The sequence below is a fragment of the Leptodactylus fuscus genome, chromosome 3 (genome assembly GCF_031893055.1).
Source record: "Leptodactylus fuscus isolate aLepFus1 chromosome 3, aLepFus1.hap2, whole genome shotgun sequence".
NCBI lineage: Eukaryota > Metazoa > Chordata > Amphibia > Anura > Leptodactylidae > Leptodactylus > Leptodactylus fuscus.
Window position 1 is genome coordinate 21076253 of NC_134267.1, and position 26936 is coordinate 21103188.

General features: G+C 46.7%; 1 protein-coding gene across 3 annotated transcripts in view; it reads left to right on the forward strand.

Moving 5' to 3' along the window:
• The window catches only part of TP53BP2 (tumor protein p53 binding protein 2), a 49671-nt gene that overhangs the window by 15232 nt on the left and 7503 nt on the right, over positions 1–26936 (forward strand). For 2 of the 3 annotated variants that reach the window (XM_075267218.1, XM_075267219.1), the window contains exons 4-15: positions 1125–1238; positions 1950–2029; positions 2214–2315; positions 3054–3228; positions 3339–3520; positions 5416–5580; positions 6849–7080; positions 7713–7823; positions 8681–8829; positions 9244–9661; positions 15791–16578; positions 17118–17255. In XM_075267218.1, the coding sequence (XP_075123319.1) occupies positions 1125–1238; positions 1950–2029; positions 2214–2315; positions 3054–3228; positions 3339–3520; positions 5416–5580; positions 6849–7080; positions 7713–7823; positions 8681–8829; positions 9244–9661; positions 15791–16578; positions 17118–17255 (2654 nt within the window). The remainder of the gene's footprint in view (positions 1–1124; positions 1239–1949; positions 2030–2213; positions 2316–3053; positions 3229–3338; positions 3521–5415; positions 5581–6848; positions 7081–7712; positions 7824–8680; positions 8830–9243; positions 9662–15790; positions 16579–17117; positions 17256–26936) is intronic. The other variant, XM_075267220.1, reaches the window with a different exon arrangement.

Below are 26936 nucleotides of genomic sequence, written 5' to 3' on the forward strand. Positions count from 1 at the left end.
TGTCCTGGTCTGTGTATCCAACCGAGAAGAAAGGGGCTTTGTGTTGGCAGGTTTAGACCTTGGCAGGATAAAGCGAATCGCTCTGCGCCCGCAAGTCCCTTTATTCATGGGAAGAATGTGAGGGCTGTGCTGGTGGAGCAGAATCCGGTGTAAATCTGCTCGTATTACAGTGCGATGTCTTATAATCTCATATATACTCACACATGTATACATATACACATATATACATATACACACTCATACTCTCTGTGCAGATGACTTTGCAGCCTGTACTGCTTAAAGACATCAGCGAGTCTGTACATGAAGACCTCTTTACTACTACGTACATGCCCCCAAGCCCTTACAGGTAACAGATGCTGGGAAATTCTCCCCATTACCATAGGGGGTAGTCACCCAGACCTAAATGATCTATAAATTGGCATAATTAACCCCCCCTTCCCTTCTTTCTCACTTACTCTACTGCATGTCTCAGTCTTTACTGTTCTTCTGGCCTTCTACTCCTAAATCGGGGGGCTCAGATTGAATAGTACTGTAGGTGCAGGCACTTGCACAGGATCGGTAACTGCGGTGTTTGGGGTGCTCTCTGGGATAGCTGATGGCTACCCTATCGCATATGCCATTTTTGGTATCTTGAGTATGTGACCATTCACATTTTTGAAGTTATTTTGACCAGTTTTGTGCTAAAAATATTTGTGACATTTTGTGTGAAGTGGAAAAAGGCATTTTAGTAATGTGGGGTGGTAAGTGCCCTTTGTCACCATTGCTTTTTGCCTTAAGGGGGCTGTCACCTGGGTGATAAGTCATCGACTGAGGTCCCTTTAATGTGGAGCAGTGGTCGCACATGTGCAGTGCCGCTGTGTATGGGAATGATGGAGAGTGCGGGTGTGACCATCATTGTGAGCGGTGGGACCCCGTGATTGGACACAACTATGGATAGATGTCACTTTGTTATGGTGTCGCTGCCCCTTTAACACTCCGATGTGACGTCTTGTGATGTGCAGCTGTTTTTCATAGATAGTTGGGTGAATACTCAGTACAAGAACACGTGATGTGCACCCCCAGCCCCTTCTTGTGCTGCTCATGTATTCACATCTTCTGAACCTGCCATTACAATTGTTTTCCAGAGCGTCCTGTGGCAGACAATGAGCACATGATTGATATTCTGCAGAAGTACGGCATGCAGCGCAACGAGGTCCGATTCTACCTACGCCATGATCGTCCCCCTTCAAGAGAATCCGGTGAGTTGTCCCTAGGAAGCCTTCCCCTCTCTGCTGGGTCTGTGCTATACAGCTGTGGGGGCCGCACATGTCTACCCGTGACCCATCATGTCTACCCGTGACCCATTCTGATATGTAAACAGGAAAATCTGTCTAATAAGGACGTATGTCCTGCAAAGCCTAGATGAAATCCACTAAGCCTGAAAATAAAGAGAACAAAAATCTGTAAATATCTGAGCTGTGTTCCTGCTTTTTCCTGTGACCCCATAAGGGGTGTGGCTTAATCCACCAGATGGCGGCAAAAAGCATTAACCTGGCTTTAGACATCAGATTATTACCTCTGGTATCTGTTATTCTTGGTTTTCTCTATCCTTTCCCAGTGAACATGGTAATGCAACGTGTGGACTCTGCCTTTATCCAGTTTCTATGATTGATGGCCTATCCTTAGGATAGATCACCAGTATTACATTTGCAGGGGTCCAGCTCCCGGGACCCCCGCAGATCATCTGTACCGAGACCGCACGATTCATGGTATTATTTACATACCCAAGCAGCTCTGCTCACTCGCCGTAGCTATAGGGGCAGGTGTAGGTATTGCATTGCTGTCCCATTGAACTCTATTTATTCATATATTTTATTTCTTAATATAATATTATATATTTATATATATATATATATATATATATATATATATATATTTATATAATATGTATATATTTTTTTTAATTTTAGGAAATCTCCAAAGAGTCCATGATCCCAATGTGAAGCGAAATGGGGTGAAGGTTGCTTCAGATCGCAGGATTGAAAATGGGGTGAGTAAAGTAAAATGTGTCAGACAGCATTGCTCTCTATTATCCCCCCCCCCCTCCCCAGCCCTTACACAAGTCCTACATATACCATGTCCTCAGTCCATCTCCCGAGTTGCAGCTATAAGACTTGTACTAGATATACCTGTACCCAGTATGGGTAATGACTTTGATTTCCTCTATAAAACAGGTGAGCGGCCCCAGGATGGACATGACTCTGGCTGAACTGCAGGAGATGGCAGCGAGACAGCAGCAGCAGATCGAGGCCCAGCAGCTTATGCTGGCCACTAAGGTACGGCTGCCATGTGACTTGACTTGCTTGTTTGCGGAGCTATAAATCTAGTATTAGCCTACTGTATAATGGCAGCAGTCATGGATTCTGCTGCTGTGGTTGTACTTTCAGCTGTATATTTGCATTCATTATGATCTGTAGTAGCAGAGCTTTGGGTATGTAAAACATATATCCATTTTTACATAGACTACTTATGTTATCTAATTGTACATCACCTTCCCTAGCAGACTTATCTGCCTACAACGTACCTTCCAATTCTCTTATATGTAGGTCCCTTTTGTAGGTTTGCAGAATAACAACTTTGACATCTTGTATAAGTGAAGCAGTTGGAGCACTGGGGGTCGGCCTTCGGCTCCCTGGAGTGCTGCTTTTGCTCCTCACACCAATACTATATTCTGCTTGTGCCACCTCTTACAGTGCAGCTCAGTCCAATTCAAGTGAATGGTGCTGACTTGCAATACCAAGCACGGCCTCTGTACTGCTGTGCTTGGCATTCAGTGAAGAGACCACAGCACTCTCCAGAATGCTGCCACCTCTTCAACCAGCTGATCTGTGAGGGTCCGTGTTTTTGGTCCCCCACTGATCAGAAATCAATGTCATTCCCTAAGGGTAGGATTTCCATATTTAACTCTCAGAAAGCCCCAGTGACTACGAGTATGGTTGGGGGTGGGAGGGAGACTGTTCTTAATTTTACTCCTTTTGGCCTATGTTCTGGTATTAACTTTTTGATAACTGTAGGAGCAGCGCTTGAAGTACCTGAAACAGCAGGACCAGCGTCAGCAGCAGCAGGCCAGCGAGCAGGAGAAGCTGAAACGTCTGCGGGAGATTGCCGAGAACCAGGAGGCCAAGCTGAAGAAAGTGCGGGCATTAAAGGGCCACGTAGAGCAGAAGAGGCTCAGCAATGGCAGACTAGGTAAGGACCGGCGACCTCATGTCTGGCGTGTTCACCGGTATAGAATTGTGTTCTATGTCTTTTCATGGGATGTTGTAACCTATTTTTTTTTCCTCTCTCCAACTTTGCAGTGGAGGAAATCGAACAGATGAATAACTTGTTCCAGCAGAAGCAGAAGGAGCTCATGGTGGCCGTGTCCAAAGTGGAGGAACTGAGCCGTCAGCTGGAAATGCTGAAGAATGGCCGCATCGAGGGTTATCACGACAACCAGACGGCTGTCGCTGAGCTCGACCGTCTCTACAAAGAGCTTCAGGTAAGAGAGTAGATGACAGTAATCTCCAGGGGAAGCAAGCGATCGATATACTAGATAGATTTACTGATCTGTCAGGCGGAGCTATAGGAATGCCACTTTATCAGGTTATTGACCTCAAATGTCCCTTCAAATAATGATGGGATATTCTATTACTTTAGGCTTGGTAGGAGTCCAAATGCCTACACATCCTAAGATGGAAGATGCTGCAGCGCTTCTTTTGCACTGCTGGTGTCCAGGAATGCTGCTGTGCAATGAAATCCTTTTAGAGGACACTACTAAATCTCGCTGCATTATTTGTTGTGAACTAGTAGTTCTTTGGTTATTGAAAAATTACACTGATTTTTTTGCAGAAGATTTAGAGCTGCAAGTTGGGGACTACTGTCCTCTGTACAAAACTGCAATGCATGTTCTCCCTTGTAAAATATGCGTCTGTGTGACTGCACCATGTGGTTCCTCTCAGCCAGTCAGACTAAGAGTTACAGAACTTTACATGTCTTTTAAATAGGCATCCTCAACTTACATAGGGCAGTAAAGGGTTTGTCCAGGAATTTTTATTTATAGCCTGTCCTTGGGATTCTGAGTGGACAAGGAAAGCAGAACTCACAGGCTCTCTCTATGAGTAGGGGGAGAAGCAGGACTCACAGGCTCTCTCTATGAGTAGGGGGAGAAGCAGAACTCACAGGCTCTCTCTATGAGTAGGGGGAGAAGCAGGACTCACAGGCTTTCTCTATCAGCAGGGGGTGAAGCAGGACTCACAGGCTCTCTCTATGAGTAGGGGGAGAAGCAGGACTCACAGGCTCTCTATGAGTAGGGGGAGAAGCAGGACTCACAGGCTCTCTATGAGTAGGGGGAGAAGCAGGACTCGCAGGCTCTCTCTATGAGTAGGAGGAGAAGCAGGACTCACAGGCTCTCTCTATGAGTAGGGGGAGAAACAGGACTCACAGGCTCTCTCTATGAGTAGGGGGAGAAGCAGGACTCACAGGCTCTCTCTATGAGTAGGGGAGAAGCAGGACTCACAGGCTCTCTCTATGAGTAGGGGGAGAAGCAGGACTCACGGGCTCTCTCTATGAGTAGGGGGAGAAGCAGGACTCACAGGCTCTGTCTGAGTAGGGCAAGATGGATAGGATAGCGTCATCAGAACCAACATATCACCCCAGCCCTGCAGATAGATAGGTTACGGTCACCTGAATCATACAGTGAATCACTGCCTCTGCTGACAAAATATTGTTGTTTTTGTCAATACGCATCTGAGCTATTTAGAGCAACAATGACACTGCAATTGCTCCAAAGAGCATATCTATAATTATTTTTTTTGGGACAAAAACTAAAATACTCCTTCAATGTGTGCTATAATGGTTTGTCCTAGTAGCAGGTTTACTACTTGGTTCATAGAGGGGGCGGTTGGCCATGCAGTGCACCTCCCTCATCCATAAACCACAGCAGAGAGTGGCTCCCAAAGTGAATCTGAAGGGTCCGCACATCTGAGAATCACATTAATGGCCCAGTCATATAATTTCCCTGCAAATGTTTGCAGGGAAGATAAGTGATTCATGGGACCCCCCTACCCCTACTATGATCTGCTCTTCGACATGAGACCCTTCTAAGAGGAGGGGGGTGTCCACATTGCTCAGGCTAGTGCTTATCCGTATACTAGATGGATGCTACTTCTTCTTTTACAACCATATATTTTTAGCATGGTAATTGTTAGGTGCTTGTCTCTCTGCAGAACTGTGGTTTGTCGTTCCCTGAATATTCCCGTATAGGTAGATTTAGGGTTTTTCAGGAAGTGAAGCGACTCTGTGTTTGTCCTCTAGAATTAGCATGCAGGGCTTAGCTTTGCCTGTCTTTTCGAGCCCCTCCGTCTTAAGTGTTTGTCGTTGTGTGACTCCATTCAGTTGAGGAACAAGCTGAATCAAGAGCAGAATGCCAAGCTGCAGCAGCAGAGGGACAGTCTGAACAAGCGCAACTCCGAGGTGGCCGCTATGGACAAGCGTGTTAATGAGCTGCGGGACCGGCTCTGGAAGAAGAAAGCGGCTCTGCAGCAAAAGGAGAACGTACCAGTAAGTGACGCACTCGATGCAGAACGTCTAGTGTTAACCCCTGCATGCCCACATGACCCGCCCGCTGCCTTAGTAATGAACTTCCCTATCCAAATGAATGGTAATAAATTAAAGGGACACTAAACCCGTTGCACTGGTTGCTTTCTATTAATAACCTCCCTGGAATAGATAGTTCGAAGTTCCCACGCCTCAATTTACATAAGTCCTTGTTAAGATTATAAGCTGTACTGTCCTATAAATCAGCCCGTACTTGGGGCGTGTGGCCCTCGGGATAATGGATTCTGTTTTTTATAGCCGTCCTGATATACAGCACACAGTTCACATGTCAGCTTGTGTGTGTTGTGTAGGCTCCTCCCTAGCGCCAACCAAGCCTTTGGCAGGCAGTGTTTTGCTTTTCGTGCCCGCTGAAGTGTGAAATGTGGGGTCTAAATGGCACGTAAATGATGGCAGAAAACTTGCATATTGCCCTGCTATGAATGGCATCCCACTTGCATAGGCACCTTCATCTGCAGTTTGCTTTGGATACGGTAAAGGTGGCACCAAAGTAAAGGGGCTTATCATATACTTGTAGGATCTGTTTTAGTGGTTGCACATTGTGTAGACTGCGTTGTAACAAACCCTCAGCTGTGAGTGGTGAATAGATCCGAAGCCTTTGGATGTAAACAGGAAGACAAGATCTACAAGTTGCTGAATTGCCCTGCTGCTGTGCTTTCTCTCGATTTCTGCCATTAATAATGCCAGGCAGGGATGGACGACCGCAGCCAAGCTATTCAGACAGGATGTGTGTTGTCCTGCCACCTGCAGATGTGTGCTAGAGTCAGACTATAGGCAAGGGCACGTATATTATGTTGGGCCGTCTGCCAATACCCCAGACCCTTGGTTGGCACAGCTTATGCCATTACATTTATAGCTGCATGCAGTTTAGTCATGTCTATATATATATATATATATATATATATATATATATATATATATATATATATATATATATATATTATAAAATATATATATATATATATATATATATATATATATATATATATATATATATATATATATATATATATATATATATATATATATATATATATATATAGAGAGAGAGAGAGAGAGATATAGATATATAGTAAACTCCTTTGTGCAACGTAGCTGACCCTAATTGTTACACCACCACCCCCATCCCCTCCTGCATGCCCACCCATCTTCTGCTATTTTGCTGCGTGTGTGTGTTTTTGGGTTGAATAGCTTGCCGCCTCTCTTCAATTTAGATTTCATCTGACGGGAATCTACCTCAGCAGGTAGCGAGCAGCACCAGCAGAGTGGCGGCTGTCGGCCCTTACATCCAGTCCGCCACCATGCCTCGTCTGCCTTCTAGGCCGGAGCTTCTGGTTAAACCTGCTTACCCTGAGGGCACCGCAAACACACAAGTGCCTGATGTGCCACTGAAGTCACAGACCTTGCCCAACATGAAGACTGCGACCCAGAGCAAAGCTCCATCTGGTAATTATCTGACCTGCTAGTTATTCTGTGCCTACTGCATGTCAACAGCTCACCAGCAGAGAGTGACGTCTAAGGGAGCGTTCACAATACCGTCGACTTTTCAAGCAGACAGCAAAAACCTACGTCGGGTTTTTGCTGTCCGCTTGAAAAGTCGGACATCTTTAGGAACGGACACTTAAGGACAGGCACGGAGTGTAAAACAACGCACCCGATCTCCATTTAAATCAATGCAGAATGTCACGGACACAGCTAGTGTCCACTGCTAATGTCCGTGCAAGATTTTTAACGGACATTAGCAGCGGACACTACCTGTCGGACACTGACGGTAGTGTGAACGCCCCCTAATACATGACCCTTCCTATGAATTTAAAGGGACACACTCACGATCTATAGCTGCATCTTTTGGTGGCTGGAGACACAACATCAGGCATTGTACGACGCCTGAAGTTGCTCCCGCAGAGCCAATGCAACTGCTATATATGTGACCGTGTTCCTTTAACACTGTCCACCCTGTGACGCTACACATCATGTCCATCCAGATGCACAATGGCTCCAGTGTTTGTTTTGAGGCCCCGCTGCCAGCTAAAGTGTGCATTGTGCTGATGTTTGTGTCTCCGGATTGTGTTTGCCAGGGACGGGGATTCAGAGCATCAAACCTCATCAGCAGACTGGCACTGACTGGAGCGCTGTAAATGGCAACAGCCAGGGACCGGCGAAGGGTGCCCTAAATACCACCGGGCCAGGTGAGTGCACAGGACAGAGCACTGCAGAAACATTACAGCATGGCCGCTGCTTACATTATGTCCGTTCAGTGCATCCATGTGGTGATTTATCCCATCGGGATGCATGTTTAGTACCCAATCCTTTCACCTGCATGTTCCGTGCAGATGATTACAGAGTATTGTTCTCGTGTTATCGCTTCTGACCATAGTGTCCTTCAACGGGAGTCCGAACTATAGGATAGCGCAGCTTTATTGGGATTTCCTGTTCAGACATTATGAAGGTATACCATCATATACCAGGAGGGAAGATGCTATGCAAACATCTGACCTATAGGAGTCTTGTTTGGGTTATGTGCCTGTGACCTTTCCTGGCTAGTGTGAATGGATCCTTAGGATGGCCATGTACATTTGGCCAAACACTTTTCAGCTGACAGCCATCTCTACTATAGACCCCATACACATGCTGGGCATGGCTGAGTATGCATGTATTTGCAATGTTTAAAGGGGAGTAGGCTCCTACCAGACAACAACAAAGATGAGGCATGTGGTCATCCAACTGCCTGATCTCCATATCCCTTGACAGCAGGTGTTCAGGGAAGAATTCGGATTCCCCTTAAACATTAGACAGGCAGCCAATCCCATCTGAAATCAGCAGAAGGATCCGGGTGTCTTTGTATGAGCCTTATAGGCCTCATTGATCCCTCTTATTTTAAAGTTGACATACACATACAAGACCTTTGTCACTCAAATAATCCAGATTTTCAGATTGCCTTGCACCAATTAATGGTCACTGAATAACAAAAAACACCATCAAAAACGGGTCCAATTCTGCTCACAGTTGCTGGTCTATTTGTTACTGATCTCTCCTTTATTCCCAGCTCCAGACATTGATGTGTCTATGAGGGATAAAGACAAGAAGACCAGACCTAGTTCGATGTTTGACTCCGTCCAGCAGCCTCCAGCACTTCCCAATTTTGGAACATTGAGGAAGAATCAGAGCAGTGAAGATCTCCTGAGAGATGCCCAGGTAGGTCTGAGCTTGAGGGTGTGCCCTCCATGCAATATTATGGCATAGCTATAGGGTGCGCCATAGCATTTGGATCAGGTGGGATCTAGCCAATCCTCAGAATGATCCAATTGAGGTCCTTTTTCCCAGGACATCGGTGCTCTTGACCTCTCACAGGTAAGTGTACGGCAGCCTTATTTACTTGTATGATGTGCTGCAGTTCTATGACTAGAAGCACATTGAAGGATTAGAAGAAATATATGACTGCTTTATTCTCAAAAATAGCACCACAGCTGTCCACAGGTTGTATATGATACGACTAATCAGCCCCATTTACTTCAATGGATCTGCAGTACCAGACACAACCCCACTGACAGATGAGGCGCTGTATTCAAATTCACCTTTGTAACCCAAAATATTTGTTTTACTCTACAGACGGCTAATAAGAATGTGACGAAGGTGCCACCGCCGGTCCCCTCCAAACCTAAACAGATAAACCTGCCTTATTATGGTCAAGGCACTCCGCCGCCTTCTATCGAATCAAAGACTGAAAGTGGCCCAAGTAAGGCCCCTACAGCAGGCAAGCAAAAAGGAGCACCTCAGCAGCGGGTCCCTGTACCTCCGAGCCAGGAAACCCCTCCTCCTGCCAAGATAGAGACTCCTCCTGCAGTGGCGGTGCGTCCATTTACACCCCAGCCAGTAAAAGAGCCGCCTCCTCCACCATTCCGCAAGCCTCAGATGGTGGCCGCTAGTTCCATCTATTCCATGTACACTCAGCATCAGACTCCAGGCAAGAACTACAGTGTCCAAGGCGCCCTCAGCCGAGCCCAGACACGGCCACATTTTCCTAGTGGTGAGTTCAATATTATACTGCGTGTCAATGTCAATAAAGCTTTGAAGAGGTTCTGCAGGAGGCCCTTTAACCGGTTAAGGACCGCCGTACGTAAAATTACGGCCTGCGGTCCAGGTACCTAAAGACCGGACTATTGTAAAAATACGTCCGGTCTTTAGGTACCTATTTCGCGGGGGGATGGGTGCGGGGAGGACGGGGGTTAGGTGTTACTAACACCTAACCCCTTCCTCAATAACGTCCAGTCGGAACTGAGTCCGACTGGACGTTTTAACCCTTTCGATCGCGCCGTGAAACATCACGGCGCGATCGAAAGGCATCCGCCGACAACTGAATCAGATCGGCACCCCCCGCGGCGAGATCGGAGGGTGCCGATAGCGGTAAAAGGTAGTCTGGGGTCTGGCCAGTGACCCCAGACTGCCCGAAGCCCCCACATACCTGGTGATCCTGCCAGGACCTTCTGATGTCAGGCTGTGCGTCTACACAGCCTGACATCCTGCTACGGAATGCCATGTGGGACACCTGCAGGCTGTGTCTCACATGGCATTCTATATCAGCAAAGTATTGCTGATTGAAGTGTCCTAAATGGACACATGAAAAAGTAAAAAAAAATGTAAAAAAAATAAAATGAAGTGTATGAAAAAAATTAATAAAGTTATAAAGCCCAAAAATCCCTTTTTCTCAATAGAAAATGAATTATATAAAAAAAGAACTAAAAAGTAATAAAAACAATGCATATTTGGTATTGTCGCGTCCGTAACAATCTGTACAATAAAACTGAAATAATATTTAATGTACACGGCGAACGCCGGAAAAAAAAACCGGAAAAAACTCGCCGGAAGTAATGATTTTTCGCCATCTCACCATACAAAATATGCTATAAAAAGTGATCAAAAAGTCATATGCATCCGACAACAGTACCAATAAAAAGCGCAGGTTGTCCCGCAAAAAATAAGCCCTCAACCAACTCTGTCAACCGAAAAATAAAAATGTTACGCCTCTTAGAAGATGCGATGCAAAAAACATTGATTTATGTCCCCAAATGTGTTTTTCCTCTGCAGAACTAGTAACACATAAAAAAATACTATAAATGAGGTATCGCCGTAACCGTACCGACCCACAGAATAAAGGGAACATGTTACTTATACTGTACGCTGCATGGCGCAAAATTAAAAAAGTAAAGCTCAATGCCAGGATTGATTTTTTTTTTTTTTAAATCCAGCAAAAAAGGGTTAATAAAATGTATTCAATAAGATGTAGACACCCAAAAATGGTGTCATTACGAAATGCATCTCATCCCGCAAAGAATAAGCCCTTATATGGCCGCGTCACCAGAAACATAAAGAAAATATAGCATCTCACAATGTGAAGACAAAAACCCTCAAAAATCGCCAAATTATTAGAACACAACTGGGTGCGTCATGTAGGGAATATATAAGCTGTGTGAGCGGATATCAGGGGACACCCCAGATTTACAGCTTATGAGGGAACAGACACCAGAAGTGACCCCTAAAGTGACCCCCAGAGTGACTCCCCCAATCATAGGAGCTACGGGGACATAGTAGGGAATTTGGTGTTTGCAATGTCCTCCGCACAGCTTATACATTCCCTCTTCGCCATCCGCTGTGCAGTCACGTCCGGGATACTAATACTCACTACACCCCCTGATAAATTCTTTGAGGGGTGCAGTTTTCAAAATGGGGTCACTCCTGGTACCCCATGGAATCCACTTTTCTGGTACCTTACAGGCTCTACAAACATGACATGGCGTCCAGATACCAAACATCTGAATCTGTGCTCCAAAAGCCGCATAGCGCTCCTTCCCTTCTGCACCCTGCTGTACGTCCAAACTGCAGTTTATGACACATGTATGACACATGTATGACACTGGTGTACCCCCGGATAACGGACATAATGTCATATGTGGGTATAAACTGATACTAGGGCACAGCCGGACACAGAAGGGAAGAAGGGTCATTTGGTTTTTGGAGCACAGACGGTTTGGTTTTTGGATGCCATGACACTTTTGTAGAGCTGAAACGCCAGTAATTTGGAATCCCCTGATAAATTACCTTATTTTGGAAACTACACCCCTGAAGGATTTATCCAGGGGTACAGACAGCATTTTTAACCCCCAAGTGTTGCTATAACTTTATATATATATAACTATAACTGTAGTGGATTGTGAGAGGTGAAAATGACCATTTTTCCAGGAATACGTCCTTTCAGTGCCTAATATATTGTGCCCGACTTGTATCAGAGATGAACGCTCTAAAAGCTGTTGTGCCTGGGATACCCGTTTAACAGTTTTTGGAGTGTCTCTGCTGACATAAGTCGGGCACAACATGTTGCACACTGAAATGGCAAATCTGTAAAATTTTCATTTTTAACTTCTCTATCAGTTGCGATTTCATTTCTGGAAACTAAATAAATGCAACACTCAAGGGTTAAAAATTCTCGCTACACCACTTGATAAATCCCATCAGTGGGGTAGTGTCCAAAATAGGGTGACATGTCTGCGGATTCCACTTTATTGGCAATTCAGGGGCTTTGCAAAAGTGGCAAAAAAAAACAAACTGTGCTCCAAAAACCAAAATAGCGCTCCTTCCCTTCTGTCCCCGGTTGTGCCCAAACAGCCGATTCTACCCACATATGGCATTAAGTACGTTATCCGGGGTACACCAGTGTCATACATGTGGGCATACACTGCTATTTGGGTACCCAGCAGGGTGCAGATGTGAAGGAGCAATATGTGCTTTTGGAGTGCAGATTTAGATTCTTCGTTTTTGGACACCACGTCACATTTGCAGAGACCCTAAAATTGCCCCTACAAAATGGGGTCACTTCTTGGTGAATTCCAGTTTACTGGAATCTCCAGGGCTCTGCAAAAACATCATGGCGCCCAGAGGGTCCCTCTAAATCTGTATCCCAAAAGCTAAAACGCACAGTGGTCCTTCCCTTCTGAGCCCTGCTGTGTGCCCAAGCAGCAGTTTACACCCACATATATAATTTTTTGACCCCCGGGATGGCCCACTTAATAGTTTTAGGAGTGCAGGTCTCTGACAACACAAAGTGGGTGCAACGTATTGGGCACCGAAATGGCATATTTTTAAAAATTTCAATTTTCATTTTGTACATTAATTTTTGGGAAGCATTTTAGGCTCAAAATGATAATACCCCTTGATACATTCCTTGACAGGTGTAGTTTCTAAAATGGGGTCACTTTTGAGGGGTTTCCATTGTATTGATACTTTAGGGGCTCTGCAAATGCGACATGGCACCTGAAAACTATTCCAGCAACATCTGCCCTCCAAAATCCAAATAGCGCTCTTTCCATTCTGAGCCCCAGCATGTACCCATACAGCAGATTTTGGCCACATATGGGGTATTGCCGTGTTCAGAAGAAATTGTGTAACAAACTGTGGGGGGCTTTTAATTCTTAAACTATTTGCAAAATTAAAACTATGGCGCTAAATGGACAATTTATTGGGAAAAAAAGTAATTTTTCATTTTCACGTCCCAATGTTAATAAAATCTGTGAAACACCTGTGAGGCCAAAATACTCACTCTACCCCTAGACAAATTCTATGAGGGGTGTAGTTTCCAAAATGGGGTCACTTATAGGGGGTTTCCACTGTATTGGTACTTTAGGGGCTCTGCAAATGCGACATGGGACCTGAAAAATATTCCAGCAAAATCTGCCCTCCAAAAGCCAAATAGCCCTCTTTCCATTCTGAGCCCCGCCATGTTCCCATACAGCAGATTATGACCACATATGGGGCATTTCTGTGTTCAGCAGAATTTGTGTAACGAACTTTATGGAGCTTTTTCTCCTTTATCCTCTTGTGAAAATTAAAAATTTGGGGCTAAATTGACAGTTTGTTGAAAAAAAAGTAATTTTTCATTTTCATGGCCCAATGTTAATAAAATCTGTGAAACAGCTGTAGGGTCAAAATGCTCACTCTACCCTTTAATATGTTCTGTGGGGGGGTGTAGTTTCCCAAATGGGGTCACTTTTAGGGGGTTTCCACTGTATTGGTACTCTAGGGGCTCTGCTAATGCGACATGGCACCTAAAATTATTCCAGCAAAATCTGCCATCCAAAAGCCAAATAGCGCTCCTTCCATTCTGAGCCCCGCCATGTTCCCATACAGCAGATTATAGCCACATATGGGGTATTGCCGTGTTCAGGAGAAATTGTTTAACAAACTGTGGGGGGCTTTTACTCCTTTAACCCCTTGTGAAAATGAAAACTTTGGAGATAAAGTGACATTTTAGTAATTTTTCATTTACACATCCCAATGTTAGTAAAATCTGTGAAACAACTGTAGGGTCTAAATGCTGACTATACCCCTTGATGAATTCTGTGAGGGGTGTGGATTCTAAAATGGGGTCACTTTTGGGGGGTTTCCATTGTTTTGGTACTCTAGGGTCTCTGCAAATAAGGCATGGCGCTGAAAATTATTCCAGCAAAATCTGCTGTTCAAACACCCAGTGTCGCTCCTTCCCTTCCATGCACTGCCGTGTGCCCAAAAATCAGTTTACACCCACATGTGGGGTATTTCTGTGCACGGGAGAAATTGCTCAATAAACTGTCAGATGCATTTTCTCCTTCAACCCTTTGTGAATGTGTTAATTTTGGGTCTAAATGAATGTATTAGTGAAAAAAAATGAAATGTCTAAATTTCACTGCCATATTATTTTTATTCTTATGAAATGCTTAAAGGGTTAACAAACATCCCAAATGCTGTTTTGAATAATTTGAGGGGTGCAGTTTTGAAAATGGGGTAATTTATGGGGGTTTCTATTATACAGGCCTTTATAATTACTTTCAGAACTGAAGTGGTCCCTAAAAAATTTGGAGTTTGGAGAATTTTCTTGTAAATCTGGAAAATTGCTGTTACACTTGTAAGCCTTGTGACGTCCAAAATAAATTAAAATACAATCAAAAGATGATGCCAATATAAAGCAGAGATATGGGAGATAATATTTATTCATGTATTTGGATGGTATGACTATCCGCCTGAAAAGCAGAGAATTTCACATTTTGAAAATTGCAATTTTTTTCAAATTTCCATCAAATTTCCTAGTTTTTTTATAAATAAATGCAAAAATATTGATTAGTGTTTACCACTAACATGAAGTATAATGTGTTACGAGAAAACCATCTCAAATTCATTTGTGTAAGTTAAAGCGTCTCAAAGTTATTGCCATTTAAAGTGACACATGTCAGTTTTGAAAAAAGAGGCCTGGTCTTTAACATACTTTTGGGCCTGGTCCTTAACCGGTTAATATGTTACTTACTTCGGGGCTTTTAGACTCCAAGTCGCATGATTGTAACCAGCACCCGGCCCCTTGGTCGCTCCACCTCCTTCTTCCCCTGTGTTCACTACTAGTTACTTGTGCTATGGGGCGGGCAGCACAGGTCCATACCGGGGAAAATGGCAGAGGAGGAAGGAGGAAAATCGACCCCTGGACCAAGGTGCTGATTCTAATCATGTGGCCTGCGGTTAGAGAGAACCTGGGACCCCCAGATTTGCTGCCTTGAAATAAAGAACTGTTCAAAGGCTCCTTGGAGAACCCCTTTAAGGAGGTTTCTGGGTCCCCACAGTTTTATATACTGATGAACTGTAGACAAGATAGGTCACCAGTGTCTGATCAGTGGGAGTCCAACATCTGGAACCTGAACCGATCAGTTGATCTGGCTGCTTTTGGCCACTGGAAGCTGTAGAAGCAGACAAGGCTGAAAGTGGCTCACATCCTTTTCAAGTAATAGGAATAGTGCTGCAGTACCACACATCACCACTAGACAGTGGGGCAGGGCTTCACATCTGTGCCTATTACATGAATCCCAGCTCTGTCCGTCTCTATATGTTACAGTTCACGCCTGGCACCAAGTGTTTCATTCCTTTGCATCATCACCACAGGTAGAATTAGAAATTACATGGTGCTGGTTTCTTGGGTCAGAAGCCTCTTGTACCCCTTTATATTCACATATAGGGTGTTTGTAGAGGATTTTCCAAATCAGACATCCCCTTTAAACTTTATTTTACATAAAGGGATCTGATTTATTTATTTTTTAATGGAAGCTCTCAGATCTCTAATCCTGACCTGAATACTTTCTCTTCTCAGTGTATGGTAAACCAGTAATTGGTGGAGGCGCCGCCCAGAACCAGCCGAATGGTCACCTACCTGCAGATGGCACCCAGTTAGATGGTAAATCAGCCAGCCCAGAGCCCGAGACTGAAGTTCCAGCATCTGGAAACGAGACCCAGGAGACTGAGAGAATTCCTCGTCCGCTGAGTCCGACCAAACTCCTTCCATTCCTGTCTAACCCGTACCGGAACCAGAGCGACGCAGACCTGGAGGCTCTCAGGAAGAAGCTTTACAACGCTCCCAGGCCTCTGAAAAAACGGAGCTCCATCACCGAACCTGAAGGACCTAATGGACCAAATATTCAGAAGCTCCTGTACCAGAGGACTACTCTGGCCGCCATGGAGACTATCTCTGCCCCTAAACAGACTACTGTCACCTCCATCTCCGAGAGTTCTGCAGAAGGTACCCAGGTAACTGCAGACATAGACACTGAGGTACCCTCTGAGACCTCTTCAACACTACACGTCATGGACGTTGTTCCTTCTGAGGAGGACATAAACATGTTTCCTGAGGACATTGAGATTCCATCACCAGAGTTGGGCCCTGACAGTATCCCCGAGGGTATTCCGTTTGAGGTTCTCCCACCTCCCCCTGTGGAAACAGAGCAAGATCCAGAACTGCCACAACCCCCAGAAACCTATGTTGAGGAGTATCCTCCTTACCCCCCACCTCCATATCCCACAGCTGGAGAACAGGACAGCGTGGTGGAGGATACCAGTAACCTGAGTCCTCCAGAGATCACCGGCCAGTTCTCTCTTCCTCCAGTAAGTACCAGATGCCGTCTCTGTTCATGATGTTTGTATATAGCAGCCATCTTTTATCTTTTGTATGTCGAGAGTTTTTCTTTCATGGTGACATGTTAGGGTCACGTGACTGTAGCTTCATCTCGGTTGGTGCCAAGCGTTCCGCAGTCTTCATAATCTGTGACTGCAAGACTGGTGCAAAATAGTGAAGCTGATATTCTACACGATCCTTCACATCTTCTCCTGTTCTGTATATACAGCTTCGATGCAGACCTGTGCGGCTCCATAGTTACAGACTACAGACAGACCTTGTGTAGTCTGATCCTGCACTCACACTTTTTCCATCTCTCCCCACTTTCCGGACACTTAGGACATAAGCTCTTTCTTGTCTCTGTCTATAACTTCTCTAAAAGTCAGTGAAGATCTTGGCGGCCATCGGTCCGTTCACCCTCTGCCTGGAGTTATTAGGGAATGGATGGGTGGCAGTGTGGTAGTGCAGGCTTCAGGGCCTAGCTTTGGTATCCACTTACACATGACTTTTTTTTTTTTTTTTTTTATAGGGTAAAAGAACAAACCTGAGGAAGAACGGCTCTGAGAGGATCAACCATGGGATGAGGGTGAGGTTTAACCCCCTGGCCCTGCTTCTTGACTCCTCCTTGGAAGGAGAATTCGACCTCGTGCAGAGAATAATCTATGAGGTAAGTGATGTTTTCACTCAGCCAGTAACAAAGCTCTTGCAAGAATTGGATATACCTGATAAACGTGGGGGGCTGAGTTATTAAAGGGGTATTCCCATCTTTGCAAGTGGTCCACTATCCATATAATAGGGGCTTCATTCGCAGGTGGGAGGGGGTGCGACAGCTCTGAATTTCCACTTCATATGGCCAAAAGTTATGTAATGCCTGAGATATAACCGCCCCCAACTTTCATGTTCTGTATACGTCACACAGCCTGTACTCTATACACAATAAGAAGCAGCGGACCGCTCTACATAGAGAAATAATGAAATCGTGAAATTGACGAATCTCACAGAAAGGCGACAAAATATGTTAATAAAATATATTACAAAATGGATTAATGACTCAAAAGATGCAAGAAAATCTGAACGTTTAGTTGGGCTTTAAAGCAACTTTTTTTCTAATTACCACGTCGGAATAGCCTTAAGAAAGGCTATTCGTCTCCTACCTTTAGATGTGGTCTCCACGGCGCCGTTCCTTAGAAATACCGGTACTTACCGGTATGCTAATGAGGCCTCGGCAGCAATGAGGGCGTCCTTCTTCTTCATCTGCCTCCTCCCCTTGTCTGTCGTCTTCTTTCTTCGTCATGTCTGACGCCTGCGCAGTCGGCTCTGACAGCGAGACCCTGTTAGAGCCGACTGCGCATGCCGGTCGGCGGCCATATTTCCAAGGCTGCAATTGCGCGCATGCGCAGTATGCTCCTCACATCTTCGCCGAACAGAGTGTACTGCGCATGCTCAGTAAGGTCCGTACAGCCCTCCGACGCGCGAGTGAACTCATCCAGGCGGCGGAGGGCTATATGGACCTTACTGAGCATGCACAGTACACTCTGTTCGGCGAAGATGTGAGGAGCGTACTGTGCATGCGCGCAATTGCAGCCTTGGAAATATGGCCGCCGGCGACAGACAAGGGGAGGAGGCAGATGAAGAAGGACGCCCTCATTGCTGCCAAGACCTCATTAGCATACCGGTAAGTACTGGTATTTCTAAGGAACGGCGCGACGGAGACCACATCTAAAGGTAGGAGATAGAGATGAGCGAACACTAAAATGTTCGAGGTTCGAAATTCGATTCGAACAGCCGCTCAATGTTCGTGTGTTCGAACGGGTTTCGAACCCCATTATAGTCTATGGGGAACAGATACTCGTTAAGGGGGAAACCCAAATCCGTGTCTGGAGGGTCACCAAGTCCACTATGACACCCCAGGAAATGATGCCAACACCTCTGGAATGACACTGGGACAGCAGGGGAAGCATGTCTGGGGGCATCTAACACACCAAAGACCCTCTATTACCCCAACATCACAGCCTAACAACTACACACTTTACACACTCAATACCACCTCTCTGACAGTAGGAAAACACCTTGAAACATGTGTATTTGGCACTTGCAGTGAGGAGAGCTTGTCACCAGCAGTGAATTTGGCCCTTGTAGTAAGTTGAGGTTGGCACCAACATTTGTTTTGAAAATCAGGGTGGATTGAGCCTCTAACCAGCAGAGTTTGGGCAAATTCATGGTGGAGGGAGCCTCTAAAAACCCCAGTTTGGACCAATTCATGGTGGAGGGAGCCTCTAACCAGCCCAGTTTGGGCAAATTCATGGTGGAGGGAGCCTCTAAAAAACCCAGTTTGGACCAATTCATGGTGGAGGGAGCCTCTAACCAGCCCAGTTTGGGCAAATTCATGGTGGAGGGAGCCTCTAACCAGCCCAGTTTGGACCAATTAATGGTGGAGGGAGCCTCTAACCAGCCCAGTTTGGACCAATTAATGGTGGAGGGAGCCTCTAACCACCCCAGTTTGGACCAATTCATGGTGGAGGGAGCCTCTAACCAGCCCAGTTTGGGCAAATTCATGGTGGAGGGAGCCTCTAACCAGCCCAGTTTGGACCAATTAATGGTGGAGGGAGCCTCTAACCACCCCAGTTTGGACCAATTCATGGTGGAGGGAGCCTCTAAACAGCCAAGTTTGGACCAATTCATGGTGGAGGGAGCCTCTAAACAGCCCAGTTTGGGCAAATTCATGGTGGAGGGAGCCTCTAACCAGCCCAGTTTGGACCAATTAATGGTGGAGGGAGCCTCTAAACAGCCCAGTTTGGGCAAATTCATGGTGGAGGGAGCCTCTAAACAGCCCAGTTTGGGCAAATTCATGGTGGAGGGAGCCTCTAACCAGCCCAGTTTGGACCAATTAATGGTGGAGGGAGCCTCTAAACAGCCCAGTTTGGGCAAATTCATGGTGGAGGGAGCCTCTAACCAGCCCAGTTTGGGCAAATTCATGGTGGAGGGAGCCTCTAACCAGCCCAGTTTGGACCAATTAATGGTGGAGGGAGCCTCTAACCAGCCCAGTTTGGACCAATTCATGGTGGAGGGAGCCTCTAAACAGCCAAGTTTTGGGAAATTCATGGTGGAGGGAGCCTCTAACCAGCCCAGTTTGGACCAATTCATGGTGGAGGGAGCCTCTAAAAAACCCAGTTTGGACCAATTCATGGTGGAGGGAGCCTCTAAACAGCCCAGTTTGGGCAAATTCATGGTGGAGGGAGCCTCTAAACAGCCCAGTTTGGGCAAATTCATGGTGGAGGGAGCCTCTAACCAGCCCAGTTTGGACCAATTAATGGTGGAGGGAGCCTCTAACCAGCCCAGTTTGGACCAATTCATGGTGGAGGGAGCCTCTAAACAGCCAAGTTTTGGGAAATTCATGGTGGAGGGAGCCTCTAACCAGCCCAGTTTGGACCAATTCATGGTGGAGGGAGCCTCTAAAAAACCCAGTTTGGACCAATTCATGGTGGAGGGAGCCTCTAAACAGCCCAGTTTGGGCAAATTCATGGTGGAGGGAGCCTCTAACCAGCCCAGTTTGGACCAATTAATGGTGGAGGGAGCCTCTAAACAGCCCAGTTTGGGCAAATTCATGGTGGAGGGAGCCTCTAAACAGCCCAGTTTGGGCAAATTCATGGTGGAGGGAGCCTCTAACCAGCCCAGTTTGGACCAATTAATGGTGGAGGGAGCCTCTAAACAGCCCAGTTTGGGCAAATTCATGGTGGAGGGAGCCTCTAACCAGCCCAGTTTGGGCAAATTCATGGTGGAGGGAGCCTCTAACCAGCCCAGTTTGGACCAATTAATGGTGGAGGGAGCCTCTAACCAGCCCAGTTTGGACCAATTAATGGTGGAGGGAGCCTCTAAACAGCCAAGTTTTGGGAAATTCATGGTGGAGGGAGCCTCTAACCAGCCCAGTTTGGACCAATTCATGGTGGAGGGAGCCTCTAAACAGCCCAGTTTGGGCAAATTCATGGTGGAGGGAGCCTCTAACCAGCCCAGTTTGGACCAATTAATGGTGGAGGGAGCCTCTAACCAGCCCAGTTTGGACCAATTCATGGTGGAGGGAGCCTCTAACCAGCCCAGTTTGGACCAATTAATGGTGGAGGGAGCCTCTAAACAGCCAAGTTTTGGGAAATTCATGGTGGAGGGAGCCTCTAACCAGCCCAGTTTGGACCAATTCATGGTGGAGGGAGCCTCTAAACAGCCCAGTTTGGGCAAATTCATGGTGGAGGGAGCCTCTAAAAAACCCAGTTTGGACCAATTCATGGTGGAGGGAGCCTCTAATTAGCCCAGTTTGGACCAATTAATTGTGGAGGGAGCCTCTAACCAGCCCAGTTTGGACCAATTAATGGTGGAGGGAGCCTCTAACCAGCCCAGTTTGGACCAATTCATGGTGGAGGGAGCCTCTAAAAAACCCAGTTTGGACCAATTCATGGTGGAGGGAGCCTCTAATTAGCCCAGTTTGGACCAATTAATTGTGGAGGGAGCCTCTAACCAGCCCAGTTTGGACCAATTAATGGTGGAGGGAGCCTCTAACCAGCCCAGTTTGGACCAATTCATGGTGGAGGGAGCCTCTAAACAGCCCAGTTTGGGCAAATTCATGGTGGAAGGAGCCTCTAACCAGCAGAGTTGTGGGAAAGCAGGGTGGAGGGAGCCTCTAACCAGCAGAGTTGGTGGAAATCAGGGTGGAGGGAGCCTCTAACCAGCAGAGTTGGGGGAAATCATGTTGGAGGGAGCCTAGTATTAGCAGAATTGTGCAACGCTTATGGTGGATGAGTATGAGGATGCGGAGGAATTGGAGAGGTTGAGTACAGACATGGAGTTTCATGTTGGGGTGCTTTACACAGGTGGGCACAAAAATGACGGCTCTACCCAGTGGTGGTTCATTTTTATCAAATTGAGCCGGTCGGCACTCTCAGCTGACAGACTGGTGCGCTTGTCAGTGATGATGCCACCGGCTGCACTGAACACCCTCTCAGATAGGACGCTGGCGGCAGGACAGGACAGCACCTCCAAGGCATATAGGGCAAGTTCAAGCCACAGGTCCAACTTCGACACCCAATACGTGTAGGGCGCAGAGGGGTCGGAGAGGACAGGGCTGTGGTCGGAAAGGTATTCCCGCAACATGCGCCTATACTTCTCACGCCTGGTGACACTAGGACCCTCCGTGGCGGCACTTTGGCGAGGGGGTGCCATCAAGGTGTCCCAGACCTTAGACAGTGTGCCCCTCGTTTGTGTGGACCGGTGAGAACTTGGTTGCCTACTGGAGGAACTGCCCTCCCTGCCGCCACTGTCACATGCTGGAAACATCTCCATCATATTCTGCACCAATTGCCTGTGGCAAGCATTGATGCGATTGGCCCTCCCCTCTACCGGAATAAAAGACGAGATGTTGTTTTTATACCGGGGGTCAAGGATAGCAAAGATCCAGTACTGGTTGTCCTCCATGATTTTGACAATACGCTTGTCGGTTGTAAAGCACCCCAACATGAACTCAGCCATGTCTGCCACAGTGTTAGTTGGCATGACTCCTCTGGCCCCACCGGAAAGTTCAATCTCCATTTCCTCCTCATCCTCCATGTCTACCCATCCGCGCTGCAACAATGGGACGATTCGAAGTTGCCCGGAAGCCTCCTGTATCACCATCACATCATCGGACAACTCTTCTTCCTCCTCCTCCTCCTCCTCCTCCTCCTCCATTAAACGCAGTGAAGCGGACAGATGTGTGGACCTACTCTCCAGCTGTGACGGATCGGATGCTATCCCTAACTCCTCTGTGTGATCTGAGTTATCCCTGATGTCAATCAGGGATTCTCTCAGAACACACAAGAGCGGGATTGTAAGGCTCACCATCGCATCCTCAGAGCTCACCCTCCTTGTGGACTCCTCAAAGACCCGTAGGATGTCACAAAGGTCTCTCATCCATGGCCACTCATGGATGTGAAACTGAGGCAGCTGACTTTGTGGCACCCTAGGGTTTTGTAGCTGGTATTCCATCAAAGGTCTCTGCTGCTCAACCACTCTATTCAACATCTGAAACGTTGAGTTCCAGCGTGTGGGGACGTCGCACAAAAGCCGGTGTTGTGGCACATGCAGGCGTTGCTGGAGAGATTTTAAGCTAGCAGCGGCTACTGTCGACTTGCGAAAGTGGGCGCACATGCGCCGCACTTTCACCAGTAGCTCTGGAACATTGGGGTAGCTCTTTAGGAAACGTTGCACCACTAGGTTGAAGACGTGGGCCAGGCATGGAACATGTTGGAGTCCGGCAAGCTCCAGAGCTGCTACCAGGTTCCGGCCGTTATCACAAACGACCATGCCTGGGCCCAGGTGCAGCGGCTCAAACCATATTGCCGTCTCATCGAGGAGGGCATCCCTCACCTCGGAGGCAGTGTGCTGTCTGTCCCCCAAGCTGATCAGCTTCAGCACAGCCTGCTGACGTCTACCAACGCCAGTGCTGCAACGTTTCCAACTCGTAGCTGGGGTCAATCTAACAGCGGAGGAGGAGGCGGTGGCGGAGGAGGAGGCGGTGGCGGAGGAGGAGGCGGTAGAGGAGGAGGAGGAGGGGGGTGTTCTTCTCGTGTCCCTGCCAGGAATGTTAGGCGGGGAGACGAGGTACACCGGGCCAGTTTGGGAAGCAGTCCCAGCCTCAACTACATTCACCCAGTGTGCCGTCAGTGAAATGTAGCGTCCCTGTCCGCATGCACTTGTCCACGCGTCGGTGGTCAAGTGGACCTTTGTGCAAAGCGCGGAACTAAGGGCCCGCCTGATGTTGAGTGACACGTGCTGGTGCAAGGCGGGGACGGCACACCGGGAGAAGTAGTGACGGCTAGGGACGGCATAGCGAGGTGCCGCAGTTGCCATCAGGTCCAGGAAGGCGGGAGTTTCAACAAGCCGGAACGCCAACATCTCCTGGGCCAGCAGTTTAGCGATGTTGGCGTTCAAGGCTTGCGCGTGTGGGTGGTTAGCAGTGTATTTCTGCCGCCGCTCCAATGTCTGAGAGATGGTGGGTTGTTGTAAAGAAACGCCTGATGGTGCCTTTGATGGTGCAGGAGAAGGAGATAAGACAGGACCAGGGGAGGATGAGGTAGAAGTCAACAAAGTGGCGGAGGCAGATGAAGTGGTGTCCTGGCTCGTCCTCTGGAGTGCATCGCCAGCACAGTCAGCAGTGGCAGTGGCAGAGGCAGAGGCAGTGGCAGTGGCGTGAACGGCAGGCGGCCTTTGTCCTGCCGTTGCTGCCTGCCACTGATTCCAGTGCTTGGATTCCAAATGACGGCGCATTGAAGTGGTGGACAGGTTGCTCTTCTCAGAGCCCCTAATCAATTTCGAGAGGCAAATTGTGCAGACAACACTATATCTGTCCTCGGCGCATTCCTTGAAAAAACTCCACACCTTCGAGAAACGTGCCCTCGAGGTGGGAGTTTTTCGGGGCTGGGTACGAACTGGAACATCTTGGGAGATTCCGGGTGTGGCCTGGCTTCGCCTAAGCTGCTGACCTCTGCCTCTGCCTCTAGCTACCCTTTTTGGTGCTGCACCTGCCTCAACATCCACACTACTTTCCCCGCTTGACATCCCCCCTGTCCAGGTCGGGTCAGTGTCCTCATCATCCACCACTTCCTCTTCCAACTCCTGTCTCATCTCCTCCTCCCGCACAATGCGCCAGTCAACTGGATGCCCTGACGGCAACTGCGTCACATCATCGTCGATGAGGGTGGGTTGCTGGTCATCCACCACCAAATCGAACGGAGATGGAGGAGACTCTAGTGTTTGAGCATCTGGACACAGATGCTCCTCTGTTAGGTTCGTGGAATCGTGACGTGGAGAGGCAGGTTGAGGGACAATGAAAGGAGCGGAGAACAGCTCTGGGGAGCAGGGACAGTTTGGGTTATTGTTCTGTAAAGCTTCGGAATTTTGGGAGGAAGGAAGACAAGACTGTTGGGTAATAGGAGGAGAGGAGGCAGAGTCTGACTGGCTGCTGGACAATGTGCTGTAAGCGTTCTCTGACAGCCATTGCAAGACCTGTTCCTGGTTCTCGGGCCTACTAAGGTTTGTACCCTGCAGTTTAGTTAATGTGGCAAGCAACCCTGGCACTGTGGAGTGGCGCAATGCTTGCTGCCCCACAGGAGTAGGCACGGGACGCCCTGTGGCTTCACTGCTACCTTGCTCCCCAGAACCATTCCCCCGACCTCGCCCACGGCCTCGTCCACGTCCCTTTCCGGGAGCCTTGCGCATTTTGAATTCCTAGTTAGAAATTGGCACTGTATACCAGTAGTAAAAATTGTGGGTGCACGTAACCCCAATATATTCTTTGAATTCCCAGTCAGACACTGGCACTATATGGCAGTAGCAAGAAATGAGGGTATTTGTATTCCCAATATATTCTTTGAATTCCCAGTCAGACAATGGCACTGTATACCAGTAGTAAAAATTGTGGGTGCACGTAACCCCAATATATTCTTTGAATTACCAGTCAGAAACTGGCACTATATGGCAGTAGCAAGAAATGAGGGTATTTATAACCCCAATATATTCTTTGAATTCCCAGTCAGACAATGGCACTGTATACCAGTAGTAAAAATTGTGGGTGCACGTAACCCCAATATATTCTTTGAATTCCCAGTCAGACACTGGCACTATATGGCAGTAGCAAGAAATGAGGGTATTTGTATTCCCAATATATTCTTTGAATTCCCAGTCAGACAATGGCACTGTATACCAGTAGTAAAAATTGTGGGTGCACGTAACCCCAATATATTCTTTGAATTCCCAGTCAGACACTGGCACTATATGGCAGTAGCAAGAAATGAGGGTATTTGTATTCCCAATATATTCTTTGAATTCCCAGTCAGACAATGGCACTGTATACCAGTAGTAAAAATTGTGGGTGCACGTAACCCCAATATATTCTTTGAATTACCAGTCAGAAACTGGCACTATATGGCAGTAGCAAGAAATGAGGGTATTTGTATTCCCAATATACTCTTTGAATTCCCAGTCAGACAATGGCACTGTATACCAGTAGTAAAAATTGTGGGTGCACGTAACCCCAATATATTCTTTGAATTACCAGTCAGAAACTGGCACTATATGGCAGTAGCAAGAAATGAGGGTATTTGTATTCCCAATATACTCTTTGAATTCCCAGTCAGACAATGGCACTGTATACCAGTAGTAAAAATTGTGGGTGCACGTAACCCCAATATATTCTTTGAATTACCAGTCAGAAACTGGCACTATATGGCAGTAGCAAGAAATGAGGGTATTTATAACCCCAATATATTCTTTGAATTCCCAGTCAGACAATGGCACTGTATACCAGTAGTAAAAATTGTGGGTGCACGTAACCCCAATATATTCTTTGAATTCCCAGTCAGACACTGGCACTATATGGCAGTAGCAAGAAATGAGGGTATTTGTATTCCCAATATATTCTTTGAATTCCCAGTCAGACAATGGCACTGTATACCAGTAGTAAAAATTGTGGGTGCACGTAACCCCAATATATTCTTTGAATTACCAGTCAGAAACTGGCACTATATGGCAGTAGCAAGAAATGAGGGTATTTGTATTCCCAATATACTCTTTGAATTCCCAGTCAGACAATGGCACTGTATACCAGTAGTAAAAATTGTGGGTGCACGTAACCCCAATATATTCTTTGAATTACCAGTCAGAAACTGGCACTATATGGCAGTAGCAAGAAATGAGGGTATTTGTATTCCCAATATACTCTTTGAATTCCCAGTCAGACAATGGCACTGTATACCAGTAGTAAAAATTGTGGGTGCACGTAACCCCAATATATTCTTTGAATTACCAGTCAGAAACTGGCACTATATGGCAGTAGCAAGAAATGAGGGTATTTATAACCCCAATATATTCTTTGAATTCCCAGTCAGACAATGGCACTGTATACCAGTAGTAAAAATTGTGGGTGCACGTAACCCCAATATATTCTTTGAATTCCCAGTCAGACACTGGCACTATATGGCAGTAGCAAGAAATGAGGGTATTTGTATTCCCAATATATTCTTTGAATTCCCAGTCAGACAATGGCACTGTATACCAGTAGTAAAAATTGTGGGTGCACGTAACCCCAATATATTCTTTGAATTACCAGTCAGAAACTGGCACTATATGGCAGTAGCAAGAAATGAGGGTATTTGTATTCCCAATATACTCTTTGAATTCCCAGTCAGACAATGGCACTGTATACCAGTAGTAAAAATTGTGGGTGCACGTAACCCCAATATATTCTTTGAATTACCAGTCAGAAACTGGCACTATATGGCAGTAGCAAGAAATGAGGGTATTTGTATTCCCAATATACTCTTTGAAT